This window comes from Chroicocephalus ridibundus, chromosome 4, assembly GCF_963924245.1.
Source record: "Chroicocephalus ridibundus chromosome 4, bChrRid1.1, whole genome shotgun sequence".
Classification (NCBI taxonomy): Eukaryota; Metazoa; Chordata; class Aves; order Charadriiformes; family Laridae; genus Chroicocephalus; species Chroicocephalus ridibundus.
Window position 1 is genome coordinate 61,904,676 of NC_086287.1, and position 24,455 is coordinate 61,929,130.

Below are 24,455 nucleotides of genomic sequence, written 5' to 3' on the forward strand. Positions count from 1 at the left end.
TGGTTGCACTGATTCCCTAGCTAAGGCTCCCCCTCCCGCGTTGGGGCAATGGGAATAATTTGTCACCCTCCACAGCTGGGCACATTGCCTGTGTGGCTCCGCAAGGAGGGAGCCTGACGTGGCTTCCTTGGGAGCCATACACAAAGCAAGCCCTGGGAGCGCCATAGCATTGCCCTCGGGTGACCCCAGCGAGGTGGGAATGACGCGGGCCGAGTGGGGAGCCCTTTGCACAGGGGACAAGTGCCACGACGGCAGAGCGGGGCCCTGGCGGCTCTGGCTCCTGTACCAGCATGAGACTCATGCTCCACACCCTCTCGTCACCTCATGCTCAGGTTCCCACCACTTGAACACAGGAGACTTAACACATGCAGCAAGGTTAAAGAAAGCTTTTGAGATGCCTCCAATTCCAGGCATGCACTGGCGAAGTCCGTGCCACGGTTTTGAGAAGCAGTGGCCTGGGGGCAGCTGTGTGGCAGGAGAGCTGCACTCATCCCTGCCTTTGGGACACCTCTAGTGGAAATCCAAGGATGGTCTGTGGGTGAAGATTTGCTAGACCTTCAGTAATTGCCACATCAAAAGAACTGCCTACGTTGAAAGAAGGCTAAAGAGGCCCAACGGATGCCCGGTGCCCATGAGCCCAAGGGACGCGGCTTTTCCGGGCTCTGCGAGGGCCGTGCTGTTTTAAAACCAACTCTTGCCTTTTATCACAGCAGACCTAGTTGGGGCCAGCTCTGCTGTCTGTCTCTCCTGGCCCCGGGCTCTGAGCTTCTCCTCCGAGCCCAATCTGAGAGCAAAATGCCAGCTCCTCTCAGAAGCACCGCCCCAGGGTGTAGCCAGAGGTGCAGCGAGTCACTGAGTGTCTGCCCAAGCCATCGCTGCCTGTGGTACACTGCTGATGTGCCTTCTAGGGCAGCGGCCACCTTCACCACTGGCTTGGATCAACGAGCCACCCGAACCGGCAGTCTGTGCTGTCGCCATGAAGCTCCGTGCTGGAACTCAGTCGCGTTGGGGGCAACTCGTCCCGCAGACGGGGTTCAGCCACTGAAAGCCGGCCACAGCGTGGGAGATACTGCTTCGCAAGGGTCTCTGCACAACACACACAGTTCCCTCCGCTGCCGGGAGATCTCAGGCTTGCGAGATAGCCTTGGCGTGTTTGAGGGCGTTTCTGTGCTCCTGACACCCTTGGGCTGTGCGTGGGAGGGACTGGCAGGTCGGCTCGGCTGGTGCCGGCTGTCCCCGTGGCAACTTGCAACCCTGGGAAGTGTTCAGAAACCTCCACAACTGGCCCGTGCCAAGCCAGAAGAGAGGCTGGGATGCAAAGTATAGACTTTCAAGAGTAATTCTTGATTCATGCGTATGAGGTCTCCCATTCAAATTGGCGCACCCTGAATGCGGTTATACACAAGGTTCTTCTGCCTTTCTCTGGTGGTGAGCTACAACATGGTTTGACGAATCCCTGCTCAACACACGCATACTACAATTTACAAAGCAGCTCTAATTCTGTGGCCATCACCATCCATCTCCTTCTGTCTTGATCTGAACCACCCTGGGGCAGGTCTGGCTACAGCTCCTTCTCTCTGATGCCAGACAAGGGGAGAGTTTCACAGAGGTGGTAGAGGGGCTAGGAGGCAGACATGAAAGTCCGGGACTGGAGAATCCAGGGCAGGGGATGGGACGGGATCTCAAGGAGCAAGCAAAGCATCCACGGGCCACAATGCCCCATTTTATGTTTGCTAAGGGTTTGGGGGTGCTTCTGTGATGGTGTGCTCCCCGCCAGGTGCCAACCGGACCTTTATCTCCCATGTCCCTGCCCAAGAGATAAGCAGCTGTGGTGGTCACAGTGGGTGCACCTGGTCGTGATGGCGGCATCCAGGGCTCAAAGGTGGTTTTGGGGAGTCCGATAACAACACAATAGCCAAGGGCAAACTTGAGCAATGCCGGTACTGTGGCCAATGTGCAAATAGGACTAGAGCGCAAGCATCTTACCCCTGTAACTAGTCAACAGCCCAGGAGCCCTTGGAGCTCTCCTGCATGGCAGCAGGCTACCTTGAGTAGGGACGCCTCTCAAGATTACTTCTCAAGATGCAGATTCCTTGCCACAACAGATCCTGGGTAAGTGACTAATAGCATGCTAAACTTTGAGATCGTAGCTAAGTCACGGAAAGGACTGATTGCGCAGGTATCATCCTGTAGACATAAACCCTTGAGCAAGCCTGGGACTAGCACTGGATCCAGCTGCCCCTGGACTCCTCTCTGAGAAGGAGTCTGGAAAGCAAGAGGGTCCTCTCTGAACCTCCTGACTCAACGGGAGGCTCTCCCTCACAGTTCTGACTGACCCTGCCCTCCATGCAGTAAATGACCGATTGCACCTCACCATCCAATCCTCTTAAAACACACTCACATTTACTACAAAAAGCTGTCACTGAGCCGGGGTCGGGGGTGCCCAAGGGCGGGGCTGGCTGCCGGCCTGTGATGCGCTCTGTGGCATGGGACACCACAGGGGACGCGTCACAATGGGGGGCAGCTATAAAAGGCGCCAGCAGCAGCGCTGCCCCAGTACGGCCTGGGCTAGCGGTGAGTGGGCTGGCGGGGGGAGGCTGGGCTGGACCAGGGCTGGGGCAGAAACGCCGGCCCCCGCGGGGTGGGTTCTCACCCAGCATCGAGGGCCCAGCCACTGGCCCCTGGGCTGGGCACAGGCCTTGCTGCCTCCCCGCTGCCTCGTCCCCTCCCCTGCCTGCCCCCAGCTCCCTCCGGCTCCCATCCCCATTTCCCCCGCCGCCAGCTCCCTCCCTCCCAGCCCCACTGAACCCCTTCTCTCTCTACTCCTACAGGCTATGGCTGCAAAAATGGTCCTCGCCTGGCTTGTGCAAAGCATCTTCCAGCTCCTGCTGGAAGTTTTCCTGTTTGGCAATGAGCGGGATGACAGCAAGCATGAGTGCGTGCAGCGGCATGTGGAGACGACTCAGCTGCTGCAGGAGCATGAGTGGAGCAGCTTGGACTGGGGAGCCCTGGCCTTTGCTGCCTTGCAGCAGTTGCAGTGCTGGGTGATTGCTGACCTGTTCTTCGGGCTCTGCTGCTGGCTCTGGAAAAGGAGCCAACGGCCAGACAGCAGTGATGAAGAGAAGAGCTCCAGCAGCAGCAGCACAGAGCTGGAGGAGGAAGGAAGTGGAGAAGATTCTGATGATGAGGGGCATCCTCTGATGACAAGGATTTTTGCAAAGCGCATCTGGTGTTCAGTGGAGAGCATGGCCTACGGGAGACAGGTGGTGGAAGAGCTGGTGGGCGACGTCCTGGTTGTCTTGCAAGAACGCCTGTCAAATAGTTTCTTCCCGGTGCTGCAGCCAGCCATCGGGGTGGGCAGCACCTTTGCAGGTTGGAGTCCCGCTGGGCATGATGCTGTCTACCGCCTGCTCGTGCCCCTGAAGCCTCCCCATGGCCATGCCTTCCACTTGGAGCTGGGCACCGCAGGGCAGATGCCGGCAAAGAACTGCGTCCGTGTGGAGCTGGAGTGCACCTGCACGAGGGACCAATGTGTGGAGGACATGCTGTGCTTCCTCCACCACCCTGAGGAAGCGCTGCAGAGAAATCTGGATTCCACCCTCCTAAGCACCTTCTGCACCGGCTTCTACCTCGATGCGCAGAAAATTGCCCGCTGGTTTCAGAACTTGGTGATCTCAGCCTGGGGGGAGATGACTCAGTCGCGTCACTACAGTATGGAGATGCTGCCTTCCAGCCGCTCCTGCAAGCTGCAGCTGACAAATGCCTCTGGGAGATCCCTCTTGGTTGAGATGGTGTTTGGGGTGCAGCAAGGCAACTCGGACATTTTCCTCAGCAGCCAGACTACAGAGGCCATCTTCACCCCAAGCACAACTTGGGCAGAGACCTACGCTGTGGCAGAGGCAAAGTTCTTCAGGTGCATGGCCAGGCAGGCCCCGCGTGACACCCTCCACCTCAACTGCCTGCAGCTCTGTGCCAGTATGCTTGTGAGCGCAGGCTTTTCCTCCTATACTTGGAAGACGGTTGTCATGCACCTCCTCAACACCATACCCCCGTCAAGCTGGGGCAGGTGGGACTTCATGATGCGGCTGCAGGATATTATGTGCTACCTGCATGGCTGCTTGGAGGAGAAACGCCTGGACCACTTCTTCTTCGGGAATGAGAACATGCCTGAGGACATCATCTTGCCCGCAGCCTTCCAAGCAGCTGAGCCGATCAACCTCTTCCAGTGCCTGGTGCAGGACCCAGCTGCCCATGCCAAGGCATGGCGTGAGTTTGAGGAACTGCAAGATCGGCTCACAAGACTGCAGGTCTTTGGCGTCTGAAAGGTCTTCACAGACAGAGCTCTGTTTGTGTCCCCTAGACTGCCCGCACCTCTTCGAGAGCATCCCTTCCTTCTGGAAGCTTTATTTTGTACAAAGTTGTCAATAAATGGTGTGTTTGAACAACAGCTGCATCTCTGAGTGAGTTTGCATCAGCTTTTTGGAGAACCCGGGCATAGGGTGCTGGCTGCTCAGCTGCCCCAGAGGTGGGGAGCATTTGCTGAAGAGCTGGTGGGGTGGGCTCTGGTTGCACTGATTCCCTAGCTAAGGCTCCCCCTCCCGCGTTGGGGCAATGGGAATAATTTGTCACCCTCCACAGCTGGGCACATTGCCTGTGTGGCTCCGCAAGGAGGGAGCCTGACGTGGCTTCCTTGGGAGCCATACACAAAGCAAGCCCTGGGAGCGCCATAGCATTGCCCTCGGGTGACCCCAGCGAGGTGGGAATGACGCGGGCCGAGTGGGGAGCCCTTTGCACGGGGGACAAGTGCCACGACGGCAGAGCGGGGCCCTGGCGGCTCTGGCTCCTGTACCAGCATGAGACTCATGCTCCACACCCTCTCGTCACCTCATGCTCAGGTTCCCACCACTTGAACACAGGAGACTTAACACATGCAGCAAGGTTAAAGAAAGCTTTTGAGATGCCTCCAATTCCAGGCATGCACTGGCGAAGTCCGTGCCACGGTTTTGAGAAGCAGTGGCCTGGGGGCAGCTGTGTGGCAGGAGAGCTGCACTCATCCCTGCCTTTGGGACACCTCTAGTGGAAATCCAAGGATGGTCTGTGGGTGAAGATTTGCTAGACCTTCAGTAATTGCCACATCAAAAGAACTGCCTACGTTGAAAGAAGGCTAAAGAGGCCCAACGGATGCCCGGTGCCCATGAGCCCAAGGGACGCGGCTTTTCCGGGCTCTGCGAGGGCCGTGCTGTTTTAAAACCAACTCTTGCCTTTTATCACAGCAGACCTAGTTGGGGCCAGCTCTGCTGTCTGTCTCTCCTGGCCCCGGGCTCTGAGCTTCTCCTCCGAGCCCAATCTGAGAGCAAAATGCCAGCTCCTCTCAGAAGCACCGCCCCAGGGTGTAGCCAGAGGTGCAGCGAGTCACTGAGTGTCTGCCCAAGCCATCGCTGCCCGTGGTACACTGCTGATGTGCCTTCTAGGGCAGCGGCCACCTTCACCACTGGCTTGGATCAACGAGCCACCCGAACCGGCAGTCTGTGCTGTCGCCATGAAGCTCCGTGCTGGAACTCAGTCGCGTTGGGGGCAACTCGTCCCGCAGACGGGGTTCAGCCACTGAAAGCCGGCCACAGCGTGGAAGATACTGCTTCGCAAGGGTCTCTGCACAACACACACAGTTCCCTCCGCTGCCGGGAGATCTCAGGCTTGCGAGATAGCCTTGGCGTGTTTGAGGGCGTTTCTGTGCTCCTGACACCCTTGGGCTGTGCGTGGGAGGGACTGGCAGGTCGGCTCGGCTGGTGCCGGCTGTCCCCGTGGCAACTTGCAACCCTGGGAAGTGTTCAGAAACCTCCACAACTGGCCCGTGCCAAGCCAGAAGAGAGGCTGGGATGCAAAGTATAGACTTTCAAGAGTAATTCTTGATTCATGCGTATGAGGTCTCCCATTCAAATTGGCGCACCCTGAATGCGGTTATACACAAGGTTCTTCTGCCTTTCTCTGGTGGTGAGCTACAACATGGTTTGACGAATCCCTGCTCAACACACGCATACTACAATTTACAAAGCAGCTCTAATTCTGTGGCCATCACCATCCATCTCCTTCTGTCTTGATCTGAACCACCCTGGGGCAGGTCTGGCTACAGCTCCTTCTCTCTGATGCCAGACAAGGGGAGAGTTTCACAGAGGTGGTAGAGGGGCTAGGAGGCAGACATGAAAGTCCGGGACTGGAGAATCCAGGGCAGGGGATGGGACGGGATCTCAAGGAGCAAGCAAAGCATCCACGGGCCACAATGCCCCATTTTATGTTTGCTAAGGGTTTGGGGGTGCTTCTGTGATGGTGTGCTCCCCGCCAGGTGCCAACCGGACCTTTATCTCCCATGTCCCTGCCCAAGAGATAACCAGCTGTGGTGGTCACAGTGGGTGCACCTGGTCGTGATGGCGGCATCCAGGGCTCAAAGGTGGTTTTGGGGAGTCCGATAACAACACAATAGCCAAGGGCAAACTTGAGCAATGCCGGTACTGTGGCCAATGTGCAAATAGGACTAGAGCGCAAGCATCTTACCCCTGTAACTAGTCAACAGCCCAGGAGCCCTTGGAGCTCTCCTGCATGGCAGCAGGCTACCTTGAGTAGGGACGCCTCTCAAGATTACTTCTCAAGATGCAGATTCCTTGCCACAACAGATCCTGGGTAAGTGACTAATAGCATGCTAAACTTTGAGATCGTAGCTAAGTCACGGAAAGGACTGATTGCGCAGGTATCATCCTGTAGACATAAACCCTTGAGCAAGCCTGGGACTAGCACTGGATCCAGCTGCCCCTGGACTCCTCTCTGAGAAGGAGTCTGGAAAGCAAGAGGGTCCTCTCTGAACCTCCTGACTCAACGGGAGGCTCTCCCTCACAGTTCTGACTGACCCTGCCCTCCATGCAGTAAATGACCGATTGCACCTCACCATCCAATCCTCTTAAAACACACTCACATTTACTACAAAAAGCTGTCACTGAGCCGGGGTGGGGGGTGCCAAGGGCGGGGCTGGCTGCCGGCCTGTGATGCGCTCTGTGGCATGGGACACCACAGGGGACGCGTCACAATGGGGGGCAGCTATAAAAGGCGCCAGCAGCAGCGCTGCCCCAGTACGGCCTGGGCTAGCGGTGAGTGGGCTGGCGGGGGGAGGCTGGGCTGGACCAGGGCTGGGGCAGAAACGCCGGCCCCCGCGGGGTGGGTTCTCACCCAGCATCGAGGGCCCAGCCACTGGCCCCTGGGCTGGGCACAGGCCTTGCTGCCTCCCCGCTGCCTCGTCCCCTCCCCTGCCTGCCCCCAGCTCCCTCCGGCTCCCATCCCCATTTCCCCCGCCGCCAGCTCCCTCCCTCCCAGCCCCACTGAACCCCTTCTCTCTCTACTCCTACAGGCTATGGCTGCAAAAATGGTCCTCGCCTGGCTTGTGCAAAGCATCTTCCAGCTCCTGCTGGAAGTTTTCCTGTTTGGCAATGAGCGGGATGACAGCAAGCATGAGTGCGTGCAGCGGCATGTGGAGACGACTCAGCTGCTGCAGGAGCATGAGTGGAGCAGCTTGGACTGGGGAGCCCTGGCCTTTGCTGCCTTGCAGCAGTTGCAGTGCTGGGTGATTGCTGACCTGTTCTTCGGGCTCTGCTGCTGGCTCTGGAAAAGGAGCCAACGGCCAGACAGCAGTGATGAAGAGAAGAGCTCCAGCAGCAGCAGCACAGAGCTGGAGGAGGAAGGAAGTGGAGAAGATTCTGATGATGAGGGGCATCCTCTGATGACAAGGATTTTTGCAAAGCGCATCTGGTGTTCAGTGGAGAGCATGGCCTACGGGAGACAGGTGGTGGAAGAGCTGGTGGGCGACGTCCTGGTTGTCTTGCAAGAACGCCTGTCAAATAGTTTCTTCCCGGTGCTGCAGCCAGCCATCGGGGTGGGCAGCACCTTTGCAGGTTGGAGTCCTGCTGGGCATGATGCTGTCTACCGCCTGCTCGTGCCCCTGAAGCCTCCCCATGGCCATGCCTTCCACTTGGAGCTGGGCACCACAGGGCAGATGCCGGCAAAGAACTGCGTCCGTGTGGAGCTGGAGTGCACCTGCACGAGGGACCAATGTGTGGAGGACATGCTGTGCTTCCTCCACCACCCTGAGGAAGCGCTGCAGAGAAATCTGGATTCCACCCTCCTAAGCACCTTCTGCACCGGCTTCTACCTCGATGCGCAGAAAATTGCCCGCTGGTTTCAGAACTTGGTGATCTCAGCCTGGGGGGAGATGACTCAGTCGCGTCACTACAGTATGGAGATGCTGCCTTCCAGCCGCTCCTGCAAGCTGCAGCTGACAAATGCCTCTGGGAGATCCCTCTTGGTTGAGATGGTGTTTGGGGTGCAGCAAGGCAACTCGGACATTTTCCTCAGCAGCCAGACTACAGAGGCCATCTTCACCCCAAGCACAACTTGGGCAGAGACCTACGCTGTGGCAGAGGCAAAGTTCTTCAGGTGCATGGCCAGGCAGGCCCCGCGTGACACCCTCTACCTCAACTGCCTGCAGCTCTGTGCCAGTATGCTTGTGAGCGCAGGCTTTTCCTCCTATACTTGGAAGACGGTTGTCATGCACCTCCTCAACACCATACCCCCGTCAAGCTGGGGCAGGTGGGACTTCATGATGCGGCTGCAGGATATTATGTGCTACCTGCATGGCTGCTTGGAGGAGAAACGCCTGGACCACTTCTTCTTCGGGAATGAGAACATGCCTGAGGACATCATCTTGCCCGCAGCCTTCCAAGCAGCTGAGCCGATCAACCTCTTCCAGTGCCTGGTGCAGGACCCAGCTGCCCATGCCAAGGCATGGCGTGAGTTTGAGGAACTGCAAGATCGGCTCACAAGACTGCAGGTCTTTGGCGTCTGAAAGGTCTTCACAGACAGAGCTCTGTTTGTGTCCCCTAGACTGCCCGCACCTCTTCGAGAGCATCCCTTCCTTCTGGAAGCTTTATTTTGTACAAAGTTGTCAATAAACGGTGTGTTTGAACAACAGCTGCATCTCTGAGTGAGTTTGCATCAGCTTTTTGGAGAACCCGGGCATAGGGTGCTGGCTGCTCAGCTGCCCCAGAGGTGGGGAGCATTTGCTGAAGAGCTGGTGGGGTGGGCTCTGGTTGCACTGATTCCCTAGCTAAGGCTCCCCCTCCCGCGTTGGGGCAATGGGAATAATTTGTCACCCTCCACAGCTGGGCACATTGCCTGTGTGGCTCCGCAAGGAGGGAGCCTGACGTGGCTTCCTTGGGAGCCATACACAAAGCAAGCCCTGGGAGCGCCATAGCATTGCCCTCGGGTGACCCCAGCGAGGTGGGAATGACGCGGGCCGAGTGGGGAGCCCTTTGCACGGGGGACAAGTGCCACGACGGCAGAGCGGGGCCCTGGCGGCTCTGGCTCCTGTACCAGCATGAGACTCATGCTCCACACCCTCTCGTCACCTCATGCTCAGGTTCCCACCACTTGAACACAGGAGACTTAACACATGCAGCAAGGTTAAAGAAAGCTTTTGAGATGCCTCCAATTCCAGGCATGCACTGGCGAAGTCCGTGCCACGGTTTTGAGAAGCAGTGGCCTGGGGGCAGCTGTGTGGCAGGAGAGCTGCACTCATCCCTGCCTTTGGGACACCTCTAGTGGAAATCCAAGGATGGTCTGTGGGTGAAGATTTGCTAGACCTTCAGTAATTGCCACATCAAAAGAACTGCCTACGTTGAAAGAAGGCTAAAGAGGCCCAACGGATGCCCGGTGCCCATGAGCCCAAGGGACGCGGCTTTTCCGGGCTCTGCGAGGGCCGTGCTGTTTTAAAACCAACTCTTGCCTTTTATCACAGCAGACCTAGTTGGGGCCAGCTCTGCTGTCTGTCTCTCCTGGCCCCGGGCTCTGAGCTTCTCCTCCGAGCCCAATCTGAGAGCAAAATGCCAGCTCCTCTCAGAAGCACCGCCCCAGGGTGTAGCCAGAGGTGCAGCGAGTCACTGAGTGTCTGCCCAAGCCATCGCTGCCCGTGGTACACTGCTGATGTGCCTTCTAGGGCAGCGGCCACCTTCACCACTGGCTTGGATCAACGAGCCACCCGAACCGGCAGTCTGTGCTGTCGCCATGAAGCTCCGTGCTGGAACTCAGTCGCGTTGGGGGCAACTCGTCCCGCAGACGGGGTTCAGCCACTGAAAGCCGGCCACAGCGTGGAAGATACTGCTTCGCAAGGGTCTCTGCACAACACACACAGTTCCCTCCGCTGCCGGGAGATCTCAGGCTTGCGAGATAGCCTTGGCGTGTTTGAGGGCGTTTCTGTGCTCCTGACACCCTTGGGCTGTGCGTGGGAGGGACTGGCAGGTCGGCTCGGCTGGTGCCGGCTGTCCCCGTGGCAACTTGCAACCCTGGGAAGTGTTCAGAAACCTCCACAACTGGCCCGTGCCAAGCCAGAAGAGAGGCTGGGATGCAAAGTATAGACTTTCAAGAGTAATTCTTGATTCATGCGTATGAGGTCTCCCATTCAAATTGGCGCACCCTGAATGCGGTTATACACAAGGTTCTTCTGCCTTTCTCTGGTGGTGAGCTACAACATGGTTTGACGAATCCCTGCTCAACACACGCATACTACAATTTACAAAGCAGCTCTAATTCTGTGGCCATCACCATCCATCTCCTTCTGTCTTGATCTGAACCACCCTGGGGCAGGTCTGGCTACAGCTCCTTCTCTCTGATGCCAGACAAGGGGAGAGTTTCACAGAGGTGGTAGAGGGGCTAGGAGGCAGACATGAAAGTCCGGGACTGGAGAATCCAGGGCAGGGGATGGGACGGGATCTCAAGGAGCAAGCAAAGCATCCACGGGCCACAATGCCCCATTTTATGTTTGCTAAGGGTTTGGGGGTGCTTCTGTGATGGTGTGCTCCCCGCCAGGTGCCAACCGGACCTTTATCTCCCATGTCCCTGCCCAAGAGATAACCAGCTGTGGTGGTCACAGTGGGTGCACCTGGTCGTGATGGCGGCATCCAGGGCTCAAAGGTGGTTTTGGGGAGTCCGATAACAACACAATAGCCAAGGGCAAACTTGAGCAATGCCGGTACTGTGGCCAATGTGCAAATAGGACTAGAGCGCAAGCATCTTACCCCTGTAACTAGTCAACAGCCCAGGAGCCCTTGGAGCTCTCCTGCATGGCAGCAGGCTACCTTGAGTAGGGACGCCTCTCAAGATTACTTCTCAAGATGCAGATTCCTTGCCACAACAGATCCTGGGTAAGTGACTAATAGCATGCTAAACTTTGAGATCGTAGCTAAGTCACGGAAAGGACTGATTGCGCAGGTATCATCCTGTAGACATAAACCCTTGAGCAAGCCTGGGACTAGCACTGGATCCAGCTGCCCCTGGACTCCTCTCTGAGAAGGAGTCTGGAAAGCAAGAGGGTCCTCTCTGAACCTCCTGACTCAACGGGAGGCTCTCCCTCACAGTTCTGACTGACCCTGCCCTCCATGCAGTAAATGACCGATTGCACCTCACCATCCAATCCTCTTAAAACACACTCACATTTACTACAAAAAGCTGTCACTGAGCCGGGGTGGGGGGTGCCAAGGGCGGGGCTGGCTGCCGGCCTGTGATGCGCTCTGTGGCATGGGACACCACAGGGGACGCGTCACAATGGGGGGCAGCTATAAAAGGCGCCAGCAGCAGCGCTGCCCCAGTACGGCCTGGGCTAGCGGTGAGTGGGCTGGCGGGGGGAGGCTGGGCTGGACCAGGGCTGGGGCAGAAACGCCGGCCCCCGCGGGGTGGGTTCTCACCCAGCATCGAGGGCCCAGCCACTGGCCCCTGGGCTGGGCACAGGCCTTGCTGCCTCCCCGCTGCCTCGTCCCCTCCCCTGCCTGCCCCCAGCTCCCTCCGGCTCCCATCCCCATTTCCCCCGCCGCCAGCTCCCTCCCTCCCAGCCCCACTGAACCCCTTCTCTCTCTACTCCTACAGGCTATGGCTGCAAAAATGGTCCTCGCCTGGCTTGTGCAAAGCATCTTCCAGCTCCTGCTGGAAGTTTTCCTGTTTGGCAATGAGCGGGATGACAGCAAGCATGAGTGCGTGCAGCGGCATGTGGAGACGACTCAGCTGCTGCAGGAGCATGAGTGGAGCAGCTTGGACTGGGGAGCCCTGGCCTTTGCTGCCTTGCAGCAGTTGCAGTGCTGGGTGATTGCTGACCTGTTCTTCGGGCTCTGCTGCTGGCTCTGGAAAAGGAGCCAACGGCCAGACAGCAGTGATGAAGAGAAGAGCTCCAGCAGCAGCAGCACAGAGCTGGAGGAGGAAGGAAGTGGAGAAGATTCTGATGATGAGGGGCATCCTCTGATGACAAGGATTTTTGCAAAGCGCATCTGGTGTTCAGTGGAGAGCATGGCCTACGGGAGACAGGTGGTGGAAGAGCTGGTGGGCGACGTCCTGGTTGTCTTGCAAGAACGCCTGTCAAATAGTTTCTTCCCGGTGCTGCAGCCAGCCATCGGGGTGGGCAGCACCTTTGCAGGTTGGAGTCCTGCTGGGCATGATGCTGTCTACCGCCTGCTCGTGCCCCTGAAGCCTCCCCATGGCCATGCCTTCCACTTGGAGCTGGGCACCGCAGGGCAGATGCCGGCAAAGAACTGCGTCCGTGTGGAGCTGGAGTGCACCTGCACGAGGGACCAATGTGTGGAGGACATGCTGTGCTTCCTCCACCACCCTGAGGAAGCGCTGCAGAGAAATCTGGATTCCACCCTCCTAAGCACCTTCTGCACCGGCTTCTACCTCGATGCGCAGAAAATTGCCCGCTGGTTTCAGAACTTGGTGATCTCAGCCTGGGGGGAGATGACTCAGTCGCGTCACTACAGTATGGAGATGCTGCCTTCCAGCCGCTCCTGCAAGCTGCAGCTGACAAATGCCTCTGGGAGATCCCTCTTGGTTGAGATGGTGTTTGGGGTGCAGCAAGGCAACTCGGACATTTTCCTCAGCAGCCAGACTACAGAGGCCATCTTCACCCCAAGCACAACTTGGGCAGAGACCTACGCTGTGGCAGAGGCAAAGTTCTTCAGGTGCATGGCCAGGCAGGCCCCGCGTGACACCCTCTACCTCAACTGCCTGCAGCTCTGTGCCAGTATGCTTGTGAGCGCAGGCTTTTCCTCCTATACTTGGAAGACGGTTGTCATGCACCTCCTCAACACCATACCCCCGTCAAGCTGGGGCAGGTGGGACTTCATGATGCGGCTGCAGGATATTATGTGCTACCTGCATGGCTGCTTGGAGGAGAAACGCCTGGACCACTTCTTCTTCGGGAATGAGAACATGCCTGAGGACATCATCTTGCCCGCAGCCTTCCAAGCAGCTGAGCCGATCAACCTCTTCCAGTGCCTGGTGCAGGACCCAGCTGCCCATGCCAAGGCATGGCGTGAGTTTGAGGAACTGCAAGATCGGCTCACAAGACTGCAGGTCTTTGGCGTCTGAAAGGTCTTCACAGACAGAGCTCTGTTTGTGTCCCCTAGACTGCCCGCACCTCTTCGAGAGCATCCCTTCCTTCTGGAAGCTTTATTTTGTACAAAGTTGTCAATAAACGGTGTGTTTGAACAACAGCTGCATCTCTGAGTGAGTTTGCATCAGCTTTTTGGAGAACCCGGGCATAGGGTGCTGGCTGCTCAGCTGCCCCAGAGGTGGGGAGCATTTGCTGAAGAGCTGGTGGGGTGGGCTCTGGTTGCACTGATTCCCTAGCTAAGGCTCCCCCTCCCGCGTTGGGGCAATGGGAATAATTTGTCACCCTCCACAGCTGGGCACATTGCCTGTGTGGCTCCGCAAGGAGGGAGCCTGACGTGGCTTCCTTGGGAGCCATACACAAAGCAAGCCCTGGGAGCGCCATAGCATTGCCCTCGGGTGACCCCAGCGAGGTGGGAATGACGCGGGCCGAGTGGGGAGCCCTTTGCACGGGGGACAAGTGCCACGACGGCAGAGCGGGGCCCTGGCGGCTCTGGCTCCTGTACCAGCATGAGACTCATGCTCCACACCCTCTCGTCACCTCATGCTCAGGTTCCCACCACTTGAACACAGGAGACTTAACACATGCAGCAAGGTTAAAGAAAGCTTTTGAGATGCCTCCAATTCCAGGCATGCACTGGCGAAGTCCGTGCCACGGTTTTGAGAAGCAGTGGCCTGGGGGCAGCTGTGTGGCAGGAGAGCTGCACTCATCCCTGCCTTTGGGACACCTCTAGTGGAAATCCAAGGATGGTCTGTGGGTGAAGATTTGCTAGACCTTCAGTAATTGCCACATCAAAAGAACTGCCTACGTTGAAAGAAGGCTAAAGAGGCCCAACGGATGCCCGGTGCCCATGAGCCCAAGGGACGCGGCTTTTCCGGGCTCTGCGAGGGCCGTGCTGTTTTAAAACCAACTCTTGCCTTTTATCACAGCAGACCTAGTTGGGGCCAGCTCTGCTGTCTGTCTCTCCTGGCCCCGGGCTCTGAGCTTCTCCTCCGAGCCCAATCTGAGAGCAAAATGCCAGCTCCTCTCAGAAGCACCGCCCCAGGGTGTAGCCAGAGGTGCAGCGAGTCACTGAGTGTCTGCCCAAGCCATCGCTGCCCGTGGTACACTGCTGATGTGCCTTCTAGGGCAGCGGCCACCTTCACCACTGGCTTGGATCAACGAGCCACCCGAACCGGCAGTCTGTGCTGTCGCCATGAAGCTCCGTGCTGGAACTCAGTCGCGTTGGGGGCAACTCGTCCCGCAGACGGGGTTCAGCCACTGAAAGCCGGCCACAGCGTGGAAGATACTGCTTCGCAAGGGTCTCTGCACAACACACACAGTTCCCTCCGCTGCCGGGAGATCTCAGGCTTGCGAGATAGCCTTGGCGTGTTTGAGGGCGTTTCTGTGCTCCTGACACCCTTGGGCTGTGCGTGGGAGGGACTGGCAGGTCGGCTCGGCTGGTGCCGGCTGTCCCCGTGGCAACTTGCAACCCTGGGAAGTGTTCAGAAACCTCCACAACTGGCCCGTGCCAAGCCAGAAGAGAGGCTGGGATGCAAAGTATAGACTTTCAAGAGTAATTCTTGATTCATGCGTATGAGGTCTCCCATTCAAATTGGCGCACCCTGAATGCGGTTATACACAAGGTTCTTCTGCCTTTCTCTGGTGGTGAGCTACAACATGGTTTGACGAATCCCTGCTCAACACACGCATACTACAATTTACAAAGCAGCTCTAATTCTGTGGCCATCACCATCCATCTCCTTCTGTCTTGATCTGAACCACCCTGGGGCAGGTCTGGCTACAGCTCCTTCTCTCTGATGCCAGACAAGGGGAGAGTTTCACAGAGGTGGTAGAGGGGCTAGGAGGCAGACATGAAAGTCCGGGACTGGAGAATCCAGGGCAGGGGATGGGACGGGATCTCAAGGAGCAAGCAAAGCATCCACGGGCCACAATGCCCCATTTTATGTTTGCTAAGGGTTTGGGGGTGCTTCTGTGATGGTGTGCTCCCCGCCAGGTGCCAACCGGACCTTTATCTCCCATGTCCCTGCCCAAGAGATAACCAGCTGTGGTGGTCACAGTGGGTGCACCTGGTCGTGATGGCGGCATCCAGGGCTCAAAGGTGGTTTTGGGGAGTCCGATAACAACACAATAGCCAAGGGCAAACTTGAGCAATGCCGGTACTGTGGCCAATGTGCAAATAGGACTAGAGCGCAAGCATCTTACCCCTGTAACTAGTCAACAGCCCAGGAGCCCTTGGAGCTCTCCTGCATGGCAGCAGGCTACCTTGAGTAGGGACGCCTCTCAAGATTACTTCTCAAGATGCAGATTCCTTGCCACAACAGATCCTGGGTAAGTGACTAATAGCATGCTAAACTTTGAGATCGTAGCTAAGTCACGGAAAGGACTGATTGCGCAGGTATCATCCTGTAGACATAAACCCTTGAGCAAGCCTGGGACTAGCACTGGATCCAGCTGCCCCTGGACTCCTCTCTGAGAAGGAGTCTGGAAAGCAAGAGGGTCCTCTCTGAACCTCCTGACTCAACGGGAGGCTCTCCCTCACAGTTCTGACTGACCCTGCCCTCCATGCAGTAAATGACCGATTGCACCTCACCATCCAATCCTCTTAAAACACACTCACATTTACTACAAAAAGCTGTCACTGAGCCGGGGTGGGGGGTGCCAAGGGCGGGGCTGGCTGCCGGCCTGTGATGCGCTCTGTGGCATGGGACACCACAGGGGACGCGTCACAATGGGGGGCAGCTATAAAAGGCGCCAGCAGCAGCGCTGCCCCAGTACGGCCTGGGCTAGCGGTGAGTGGGCTGGCGGGGGGAGGCTGGGCTGGACCAGGGCTGGGGCAGAAACGCCGGCCCCCGCGGGGTGGGTTCTCACCCAGCATCGAGGGCCCAGCCACTGGCCCCTGGGCTGGGCACAGGCCTTGCTGCCTCCCCGCTGCCTCGTCCCCTCCCCTGCCTGCCCCCAGCTCCCTCCGGCTCCCATCCCCATTTCCCCCGCCGCCAGCTCCCTCCCTCCCAGCCCCACTGAACCCCTTCTCTCTCTACTCCTACAGGCTATGGCTGCAAAAATGGTCCTCGCCTGGCTTGTGCAAAGCATCTTCCAGCTCCTGCTGGAAGTTTTCCTGTTTGGCAATGAGCGGGATGACAGCAAGCATGAGTGCGTGCAGCGGCATGTGGAGACGACTCAGCTGCTGCAGGAGCATGAGTGGAGCAGCTTGGACTGGGGAGCCCTGGCCTTTGCTGCCTTGCAGCAGTTGCAGTGCTGGGTGATTGCTGACCTGTTCTTCGGGCTCTGCTGCTGGCTCTGGAAAAGGAGCCAACGGCCAGACAGCAGTGATGAAGAGAAGAGCTCCAGCAGCAGCAGCACAGAGCTGGAGGAGGAAGGAAGTGGAGAAGATTCTGATGATGAGGGGCATCCTCTGATGACAAGGATTTTTGCAAAGCGCATCTGGTGTTCAGTGGAGAGCATGGCCTACGGGAGACAGGTGGTGGAAGAGCTGGTGGGCGACGTCCTGGTTGTCTTGCAAGAACGCCTGTCAAATAGTTTCTTCCCGGTGCTGCAGCCAGCCATCGGGGTGGGCAGCACCTTTGCAGGTTGGAGTCCTGCTGGGCATGATGCTGTCTACCGCCTGCTCGTGCCCCTGAAGCCTCCCCATGGCCATGCCTTCCACTTGGAGCTGGGCACCGCAGGGCAGATGCCGGCAAAGAACTGCGTCCGTGTGGAGCTGGAGTGCACCTGCACGAGGGACCAATGTGTGGAGGACATGCTGTGCTTCCTCCACCACCCTGAGGAAGCGCTGCAGAGAAATCTGGATTCCACCCTCCTAAGCACCTTCTGCACCGGCTTCTACCTCGATGCGCAGAAAATTGCCCGCTGGTTTCAGAACTTGGTGATCTCAGCCTGGGGGGAGATGACTCAGTCGCGTCACTACAGTATGGAGATGCTGCCTTCCAGCCGCTCCTGCAAGCTGCAGCTGACAAATGCCTCTGGGAGATCCCTCTTGGTTGAGATGGTGTTTGGGGTGCAGCAAGGCAACTCGGACATTTTCCTCAGCAGCCAGACTACAGAGGCCATCTTCACCCCAAGCACAACTTGGGCAGAGACCTACGCTGTGGCAGAGGCAAAGTTCTTCAGGTGCATGGCCAGGCAGGCCCCGCGTGACACCCTCTACCTCAACTGCCTGCAGCTCTGTGCCAGTATGCTTGTGAGCGCAGGCTTTTCCTCCTATACTTGGAAGACGGTTGTCATGCACCTCCTCAACACCATACCCCCGTCAAGCTGGGGCAGGTGGGACTTCATGATGCGGCTGCAGGATATTATGTGCTACCTGCATGGCTGCTTGGAGGAGAAACGCCTGGACCACTTCTTCTTCGGGAATGAGAACATGCCTGAGGACATCATCTTGCCCGCAGCCTTCCAAGCAGCTGAGCCGATCAACCTCTTCCAGTGCCTGGTGCAGGACCCAGCTGCCCATGCCAAGGCATGGCGTGAGTTTGAGGAACTGCAAGATCGGCTCACAAGACTGCAGGTCTTTGGCGTCTGAAAGGTCTTCACAGACAGAGCTCTGTTTGTGTCCCCTAGACTGCCCGCACCTCTTCGAGAGCATCCCTTCCTTCTGGAAGCTTTATTTTGTACAAAGTTGTCAATAAACGGTGTGTTTGAACAACAGCTGCATCTCTGAGTGAGTTTGCATCAGCTTTTTGGAGAACCCGGGCATAGGGTGCTGGCTGCTCAGCTGCCCCAGAGGTGGGGAGCATTTGCTGAAGAGCTGGTGGGGTGGGCTCTGGTTGCACTGATTCCCTAGCTAAGGCTCCCCCTCCCGCGTTGGGGCAATGGGAATAATTTGTCACCCTCCACAGCTGGGCACATTGCCTGTGTGGCTCCGCAAGGAGGGAGCCTGACGTGGCTTCCTTGGGAGCCATACACAAAGCAAGCCCTGGGAGCGCCATAGCATTGCCCTCGGGTGACCCCAGCGAGGTGGGAATGACGCGGGCCGAGTGGGGAGCCCTTTGCACGGGGGACAAGTGCCACGACGGCAGAGCGGGGCCCTGGCGGCTCTGGCTCCTGTACCAGCATGAGACTCATGCTCCACACCCTCTCGTCACCTCATGCTCAGGTTCCCACCACTTGAACACAGGAGACTTAACACATGCAGCAAGGTTAAAGAAAGCTTTTGAGATGCCTCCAATTCCAGGCATGCACTGGCGAAGTCCGTGCCACGGTTTTGAGAAGCAGTGGCCTGGGGGCAGCTGTGTGGCAGGAGAGCTGCACTCATCCCTGCCTTTGGGACACCTCTAGTGGAAATCCAAGGATGGTCTGTGGGTGAAGATTTGCTAGACCTTCAGTAATTGCCACATCAAAAGAACTGCCTACGTTGAAAGAAGGCTAAAGAGGCCCAACGGATGCCCGGTGCCCATGAGCCCAAGGGACGCGGCTTTTCCGGGCTCTGCGAGGGCCGTGCTGTTTTAAAACCAACTCTTGCCTTTTATCACAGCAGACCTAGTTGGGGCCAGCTCTGCTGTCTGTCTCTCCTGGCCCCGGGCTCTGAGCTTCTCCTCCGAGCCCAATCTGAGAGCAAAATGCCAGCTCCTCTCAGAAGCACCGCCCCAGGGTGTAGCCAGAGGTGCAGCGAGTCACTGAGTGTCTGCCCAAGCCATCGCTGCCCGTGGTACACTGCTGATGTGCCTTCTAGGGCAGCGGCCACCTTCACCACTGGCTTGGATCAACGAGCCACCCGAACCGGCAGTCTGTGCTGTCGCCATGAAGCTCCGTGCTGGAACTCAGTCGCGTTGGGGGCAACTCGTCCCGCAGACGGGGTTCAGCCACTGAAAGCCGGCCACAGCGTGGAAGATACTGCTTCGCAAGGGTCTCTGCACAACACACACAGTTCCCTCCGCTGCCGGGAGATCTCAGGCTTGCGAGATAGCCTTGGCGTGTTTGAGGGCGTTTCTGTGCTCCTGACACCCTTGGGCTGTGCGTGGGAGGGACTGGCAGGTCGGCTCGGCTGGTGCCGGCTGTCCCCGTGGCAACTTGCAACCCTGGGAAGTGTTCAGAAACCTCCACAACTGGCCCGTGCCAAGCCAGAAGAGAGGCTGGGATGCAAAGTATAGACTTTCAAGAGTAATTCTTGATTCATGCGTATGAGGTCTCCCATTCAAATTGGCGCACCCTGAATGCGGTTATACACAAGGTTCTTCTGCCTTTCTCTGGTGGTGAGCTACAACATGGTTTGACGAATCCCTGCTCAACACACGCATACTACAATTTACAAAGCAGCTCTAATTCTGTGGCCATCACCATCCATCTCCTTCTGTCTTGATCTGAACCACCCTGGGGCAGGTCTGGCTACAGCTCCTTCTCTCTGATGCCAGACAAGGGGAGAGTTTCACAGAGGTGGTAGAGGGGCTAGGAGGCAGACATGAAAGTCCGGGACTGGAGAATCCAGGGCAGGGGATGGGACGGGATCTCAAGGAGCAAGCAAAGCATCCACGGGCCAAAATGCCCCATTTTATGTTTGCTAAGGGTTTGGGGGTGCTTCTGTGATGGTGTGCTCCCCGCCAGGTGCCAACCGGACCTTTATCTCCCATGTCCCTGCCCAAGAGATAACCAGCTGTGGTGGTCACAGTGGGTGCACCTGGTCGTGATGGCGGCATCCAGGGCTCAAAGGTGGTTTTGGGGAGTCCGATAACAACACAATAGCCAAGGGCAAACTTGAGCAATGCCGGTACTGTGGCCAATGTGCAAATAGGACTAGAGCGCAAGCATCTTACCCCTGTAACTAGTCAACAGCCCAGGAGCCCTTGGAGCTCTCCTGCATGGCAGCAGGCTACCTTGAGTAGGGACGCCTCTCAAGATTACTTCTCAAGATGCAGATTCCTTGCCACAACAGATCCTGGGTAAGTGACTAATAGCATGCTAAACTTTGAGATCGTAGCTAAGTCATGGAAAGGACTGATTGCGCAGGTATCATCCTGTAGACATAAACCCTTGAGCAAGCCTGGGACTAGCACTGGATCCAGCTGCCCCTGGACTCCTCTCTGAGAAGGAGTCTGGAAAGCAAGAGGGTCCTCTCTGAACCTCCTGACTCAACGGGAGGCTCTCCCTCACAGTTCTGACTGACCCTGCCCTCCATGCAGTAAATGACCGATTGCACCTCACCATCCAATCCTCTTAAAACACACTCACATTTACTACAAAAAGCTGTCACTGAGCCGGGGGGGTGCCCAAGGGCGGGGCTGGCTGCCGGCCTGTGATGCGCTCTGTGGCATGGGACACCACAGGGGACGCGTCACAATGGGGGGCAGCTATAAAAGGCGCCAGCAGCAGCGCTGCCCCAGTACGGCCTGGGCTAGCGGTGAGTGGGCTGGCGGGGGGAGGCTGGGCTGGACCAGGGCCGGGGCAGAAACGCCGGCCCCCGCGGGGTGGGTTCTCACCCAGCATCGAGGGCCCAGCCACTGGCCCCTGGGCTGGGCATAGGCCTTGCTGCCTCCCCGCTGCCTCGTCCCCTCCCCTGCCTGCCCCCATCTTCCTCCGGCTCCCATCCCCATTTCCCCCGCCGCCAGCTCCCTCCCTCCCAGCCCCACTGAACCCCTTCTCTCTCTACTCCTACAGGCTATGGCTGCAAAAATGGTCCTCGCCTGGCTTGTGCAAAGCATCTTCCAGCTCCTGCTGGAAGTTTTCCTGTTTGGCAATGAGCGGGATGACAGCAAGCATGAGTGCGTGCAGCGGCATGTGGAGACGACTCAGCTGCTGCAGGAGCATGAGTGGAGCAGCTTGGACTGGGGAGCCCTGGCCTTTGCTGCCTTGCAGCAGTTGCAGTGCTGGGTGATTGCTGACCTGTTCTTCGGGCTCTGCTGCTGGCTCTGGAAAAGGAGCCAACGGCCAGACAGCAGTGATGAAGAGAAGAGCTCCAGCAGCAGCAGCACAGAGCTGGAGGAGGAAGGAAGTGGAGAAGATTCTGATGATGAGGGGCATCCTCTGATGACAAGGATTTTTGCAAAGCGCATCTGGTGTTCAGTGGAGAGCATGGCCTACGGGAGACAGGTGGTGGAAGAGCTGGTGGGCGACGTCCTGGTTGTCTTGCAAGAACGCCTGTCAAATAGTTTCTTCCCGGTGCTGCAGCCAGCCATCGGGGTGGGCAGCACCTTTGCAGGTTGGAGTCCTGCTGGGCATGATGCTGTCTACCGCCTGCTCGTGCCCCTGAAGCCTCCCCATGGCCATGCCTTCCACTTGGAGCTGGGCACCGCAGGGCAGATGCCGGCAAAGAACTGCGTCCGTGTGGAGCTGGAGTGCACCTGCACGAGGGACCAATGTGTGGAGGACATGCTGTGCTTCCTCCACCACCCTGAGGAAGCGCTGCAGAGAAATCTGGATTCCACCCTCCTAAGCACCTTCTGCACCGGCTTCTACCTCGATGCGCAGAAAATTGCCCGCTGGTTTCAGAACTTGGTGATCTCAGCCTGGGGGGAGATGACTCAGTCGCGTCACTACAGTATGGAGATGCTGCCTTCCAGCCGCTCCTGCAAGCTGCAGCTGACAAATGCCTCTGGGAGATCCCTCTTGGTTGAGATGGTGTTTGGGGTGCAGCAAGGCAACTCGGACATTTTCCTCAGCAGCCAGACTACAGAGGCCATCTTCACCCCAAGCACAACTTGGGCAGAGACCTACGCTGTGGCAGAGGCAAAGTTCTTCAGGTGCATGGCCAGGCAGGCCCCGCGTGACACCCTCTACCTCAACTGCCTGCAGCTCTGTGCCAGTATGCTTGTGAGCGCAGGCTTTTCCTCCTATACTTGGAAGACGGTTGTCATGCACCTCCTCAACACCATACCCCCGTCAAGCTGGGGCAGGTGGGACTTCATGATGCGGCTGCAGGATATTATGTGCTACCTGCATGGCTGCTTGGAGGAGAAACGCCTGGACCACTTCTTCTTCGGGAATGAGAACATGCCTGAGGACATCATCTTGCCCGCAGCCTTCCAAGCAGCTGAGCCGATCAACCTCTTCCAGTGCCTGGTGCAGGACCCAGCTGCCCATGCCAAGGCATGGCGTGAGTTTGAGGAACTGCAAGATCGGCTCACAAGACTGCAGGTCTTTGGCGTCTGAAAGGTCTTCACAGACAGAGCTCTGTTTGTGTCCCCTAGACTGCCCGCACCTCTTCGAGAGCATCCCTTCCTTCTGGAAGCTTTATTTTGTACAAAGTTGTCAATAAATGGTGTGTTTGAACAACAGCTGCATCTCTGAGTGAGTTTGCATCAGCTTTTTGGAGAACCCGGGCATAGGGTGCTGGCTGCTCAGCTGCCCCAGAGGTGGGGAGCATTTGCTGAAGAGCTGGTGGGGTGGGCTCTGGTTGCACTGATTCCCTAGCTAAGGCTCCCCCTCCCGCGTTGGGGCAATGGGAATAATTTGTCACCCTCCACAGCTGGGCACATTGCCTGTGTGGCTCCGCAAGGAGGGAGCCTGACGTGGCTTCCTTGGGAGCCATACACAAAGCAAGCCCTGGGAGCGCCATAGCATTGCCCTCGGGTGACCCCAGCGAGGTGGGAATGACGCGGGCCGAGTGGGGAGCCCTTTGCACGGGGGACAAGTGCCACGACGGCAGAGCGGGGCCCTGGCGGCTCTGGCTCCTGTACCAGCATGAGACTCATGCTCCACACCCTCTCGTCACCTCATGCTCAGGTTCCCACCACTTGAACACAGGAGACTTAACACATGCAGCAAGGTTAAAGAAAGCTTTTGAGATGCCTCCAATTCCAGGCATGCACTGGCGAAGTCCGTGCCACGGTTTTGAGAAGCAGTGGCCTGGGGGCAGCTGTGTGGCAGGAGAGCTGCACTCATCCCTGCCTTTGGGACACCTCTAGTGGAAATCCAAGGATGGTCTGTGGGTGAAGATTTGCTAGACCTTCAGTAATTGCCACATCAAAAGAACTGCCTACGTTGAAAGAAGGCTAAAGAGGCCCAACGGATGCCCGGTGCCCATGAGCCCAAGGGACGCGGCTTTTCCGGGCTCTGCGAGGGCCGTGCTGTTTTAAAACCAACTCTTGCCTTTTATCACAGCAGACCTAGTTGGGGCCAGCTCTGCTGTCTGTCTCTCCTGGCCCCGGGCTCTGAGCTTCTCCTCCGAGCCCAATCTGAGAGCAAAATGCCAGCTCCTCTCAGAAGCACCGCCCCAGGGTGTAGCCAGAGGTGCAGCGAGTCACTGAGTGTCTGCCCAAGCCATCGCTGCCCGTGGTACACTGCTGATGTGCCTTCTAGGGCAGCGGCCACCTTCACCACTGGCTTGGATCAACGAGCCACCCGAACCGGCAGTCTGTGCTGTCGCCATGAAGCTCCGTGCTGGAACTCAGTCGCGTTGAGGGCAACTCGTCCCGCAGACGGGGTTCAGCCACTGAAAGCCGGCCACAGCGTGGGAGATACTGCTTCGCAAGGGTCTCTGCACAACACACACAGTTCCCTCCGCTGCCGGGAGATCTCAGGCTTGCGAGATAGCCTTGGCGTGTTTGAGGGCGTTTCTGTGCTCCTGACACCCTTGGGCTGTGCGTGGGAGGGACTGGCAGGTCGGCTTGGCTGGTGCCGGCTGTCCCCGTGGCAACTTGCAACCCTGGGAAGTGTTCAGAAACCTCCACAACTGGCCCGTGCCAAGCCAGGAGAGAGGCTGGGATGCAAAGTATAGACTTTCAAGAGTAATTCTTGATTCATGCGTATGAGGTCTCCCATTCAAATTGGCGCACCCTGAATGCGGTTATACACAAGGTTCTTCTGCCTTTCTCTGGTGGTGAGCTACAACATGGTTTGACGAATCCCTGCTCAACACACGCATACTACAATTTACAAAGCAGCTCTAATTCTGTGGCCATCACCATCCATCTCCTTCTGTCTTGATCTGAACCACCCTGGGGCAGGTCTGGCTACAGCTCCTTCTCTCTGATGCCAGACAAGGGGAGAGTTTCACAGAGGTGGTAGAGGGGCTAGGAGGCAGACATGAAAGTCCGGG

At 57.6% G+C, this 24,455-nt stretch overlaps 5 protein-coding genes across 5 annotated transcripts; all 5 read left to right on the forward strand.

Moving 5' to 3' along the window:
- The first annotated feature begins 2,834 nt into the window (after positions 1–2,834).
- Positions 2,835–4,322, forward strand: LOC134514840 (inositol 1,4,5-trisphosphate receptor-interacting protein-like 1). Its single transcript, XM_063333157.1, has one exon. The coding sequence runs from the start codon at positions 2,835–2,837 to the stop codon at positions 4,320–4,322; it is 1,488 nt and encodes a 495-aa protein (XP_063189227.1).
- A 2,369-nt stretch (positions 4,323–6,691) lies between these two features.
- On the forward strand, positions 6,692–8,884 carry LOC134514843 (inositol 1,4,5-trisphosphate receptor-interacting protein-like 1). The gene is made up of 2 exons (XM_063333158.1): positions 6,692–6,752; positions 7,458–8,884. The coding sequence occupies exons 1-2, from the start codon at positions 6,692–6,694 to the stop codon at positions 8,882–8,884; spliced, it is 1,488 nt and encodes a 495-aa protein (XP_063189228.1).
- Positions 8,885–11,958: 3,074 nt separating this feature from the next.
- LOC134514844 (inositol 1,4,5-trisphosphate receptor-interacting protein-like 1) lies at positions 11,959–13,446 on the forward strand. Its single transcript, XM_063333159.1, has one exon. It carries the CDS (start codon positions 11,959–11,961, stop codon positions 13,444–13,446), a length of 1,488 nt encoding a protein of 495 aa, XP_063189229.1.
- A 3,074-nt stretch (positions 13,447–16,520) lies between these two features.
- Positions 16,521–18,008, forward strand: LOC134514845 (inositol 1,4,5-trisphosphate receptor-interacting protein-like 1). The gene has a single exon (XM_063333160.1). It carries the CDS (start codon positions 16,521–16,523, stop codon positions 18,006–18,008), a length of 1,488 nt encoding a protein of 495 aa, XP_063189230.1.
- A 3,071-nt stretch (positions 18,009–21,079) lies between these two features.
- Positions 21,080–22,567, forward strand: LOC134514846 (inositol 1,4,5-trisphosphate receptor-interacting protein-like 1). The gene has a single exon (XM_063333162.1). The coding sequence runs from the start codon at positions 21,080–21,082 to the stop codon at positions 22,565–22,567; it is 1,488 nt and encodes a 495-aa protein (XP_063189232.1).
- The last annotated feature ends 1,888 nt before the right edge of the window (positions 22,568–24,455 follow it).

What these genes read in the sequence shown, in the direction of transcription:
- LOC134514840 (XM_063333157.1), top strand. Translation starts at nt 2,835, where the DNA reads ATGGCTGCAAAAATGGTCCTCGCCTGGCTTGTGCAAAGCATCTTCCAG.
- LOC134514843 (XM_063333158.1), top strand. Translation starts at nt 6,692, where the DNA reads ATGCTAAACTTTGAGATCGTAGCTAAGTCACGGAAAGGACTGATTGCG. An exon ending in GATTGCGCAGGTATCATCCT is followed by an intron (nt 6,753 to 7,457) that starts GTAGACATAAAC and finishes TCCTGCTGGAAG; the next exon opens with TTTTCCTGTTTGGCAATGAG.
- LOC134514844 (XM_063333159.1), top strand. Translation starts at nt 11,959, where the DNA reads ATGGCTGCAAAAATGGTCCTCGCCTGGCTTGTGCAAAGCATCTTCCAG.
- LOC134514845 (XM_063333160.1), top strand. Translation starts at nt 16,521, where the DNA reads ATGGCTGCAAAAATGGTCCTCGCCTGGCTTGTGCAAAGCATCTTCCAG.
- LOC134514846 (XM_063333162.1), top strand. Translation starts at nt 21,080, where the DNA reads ATGGCTGCAAAAATGGTCCTCGCCTGGCTTGTGCAAAGCATCTTCCAG.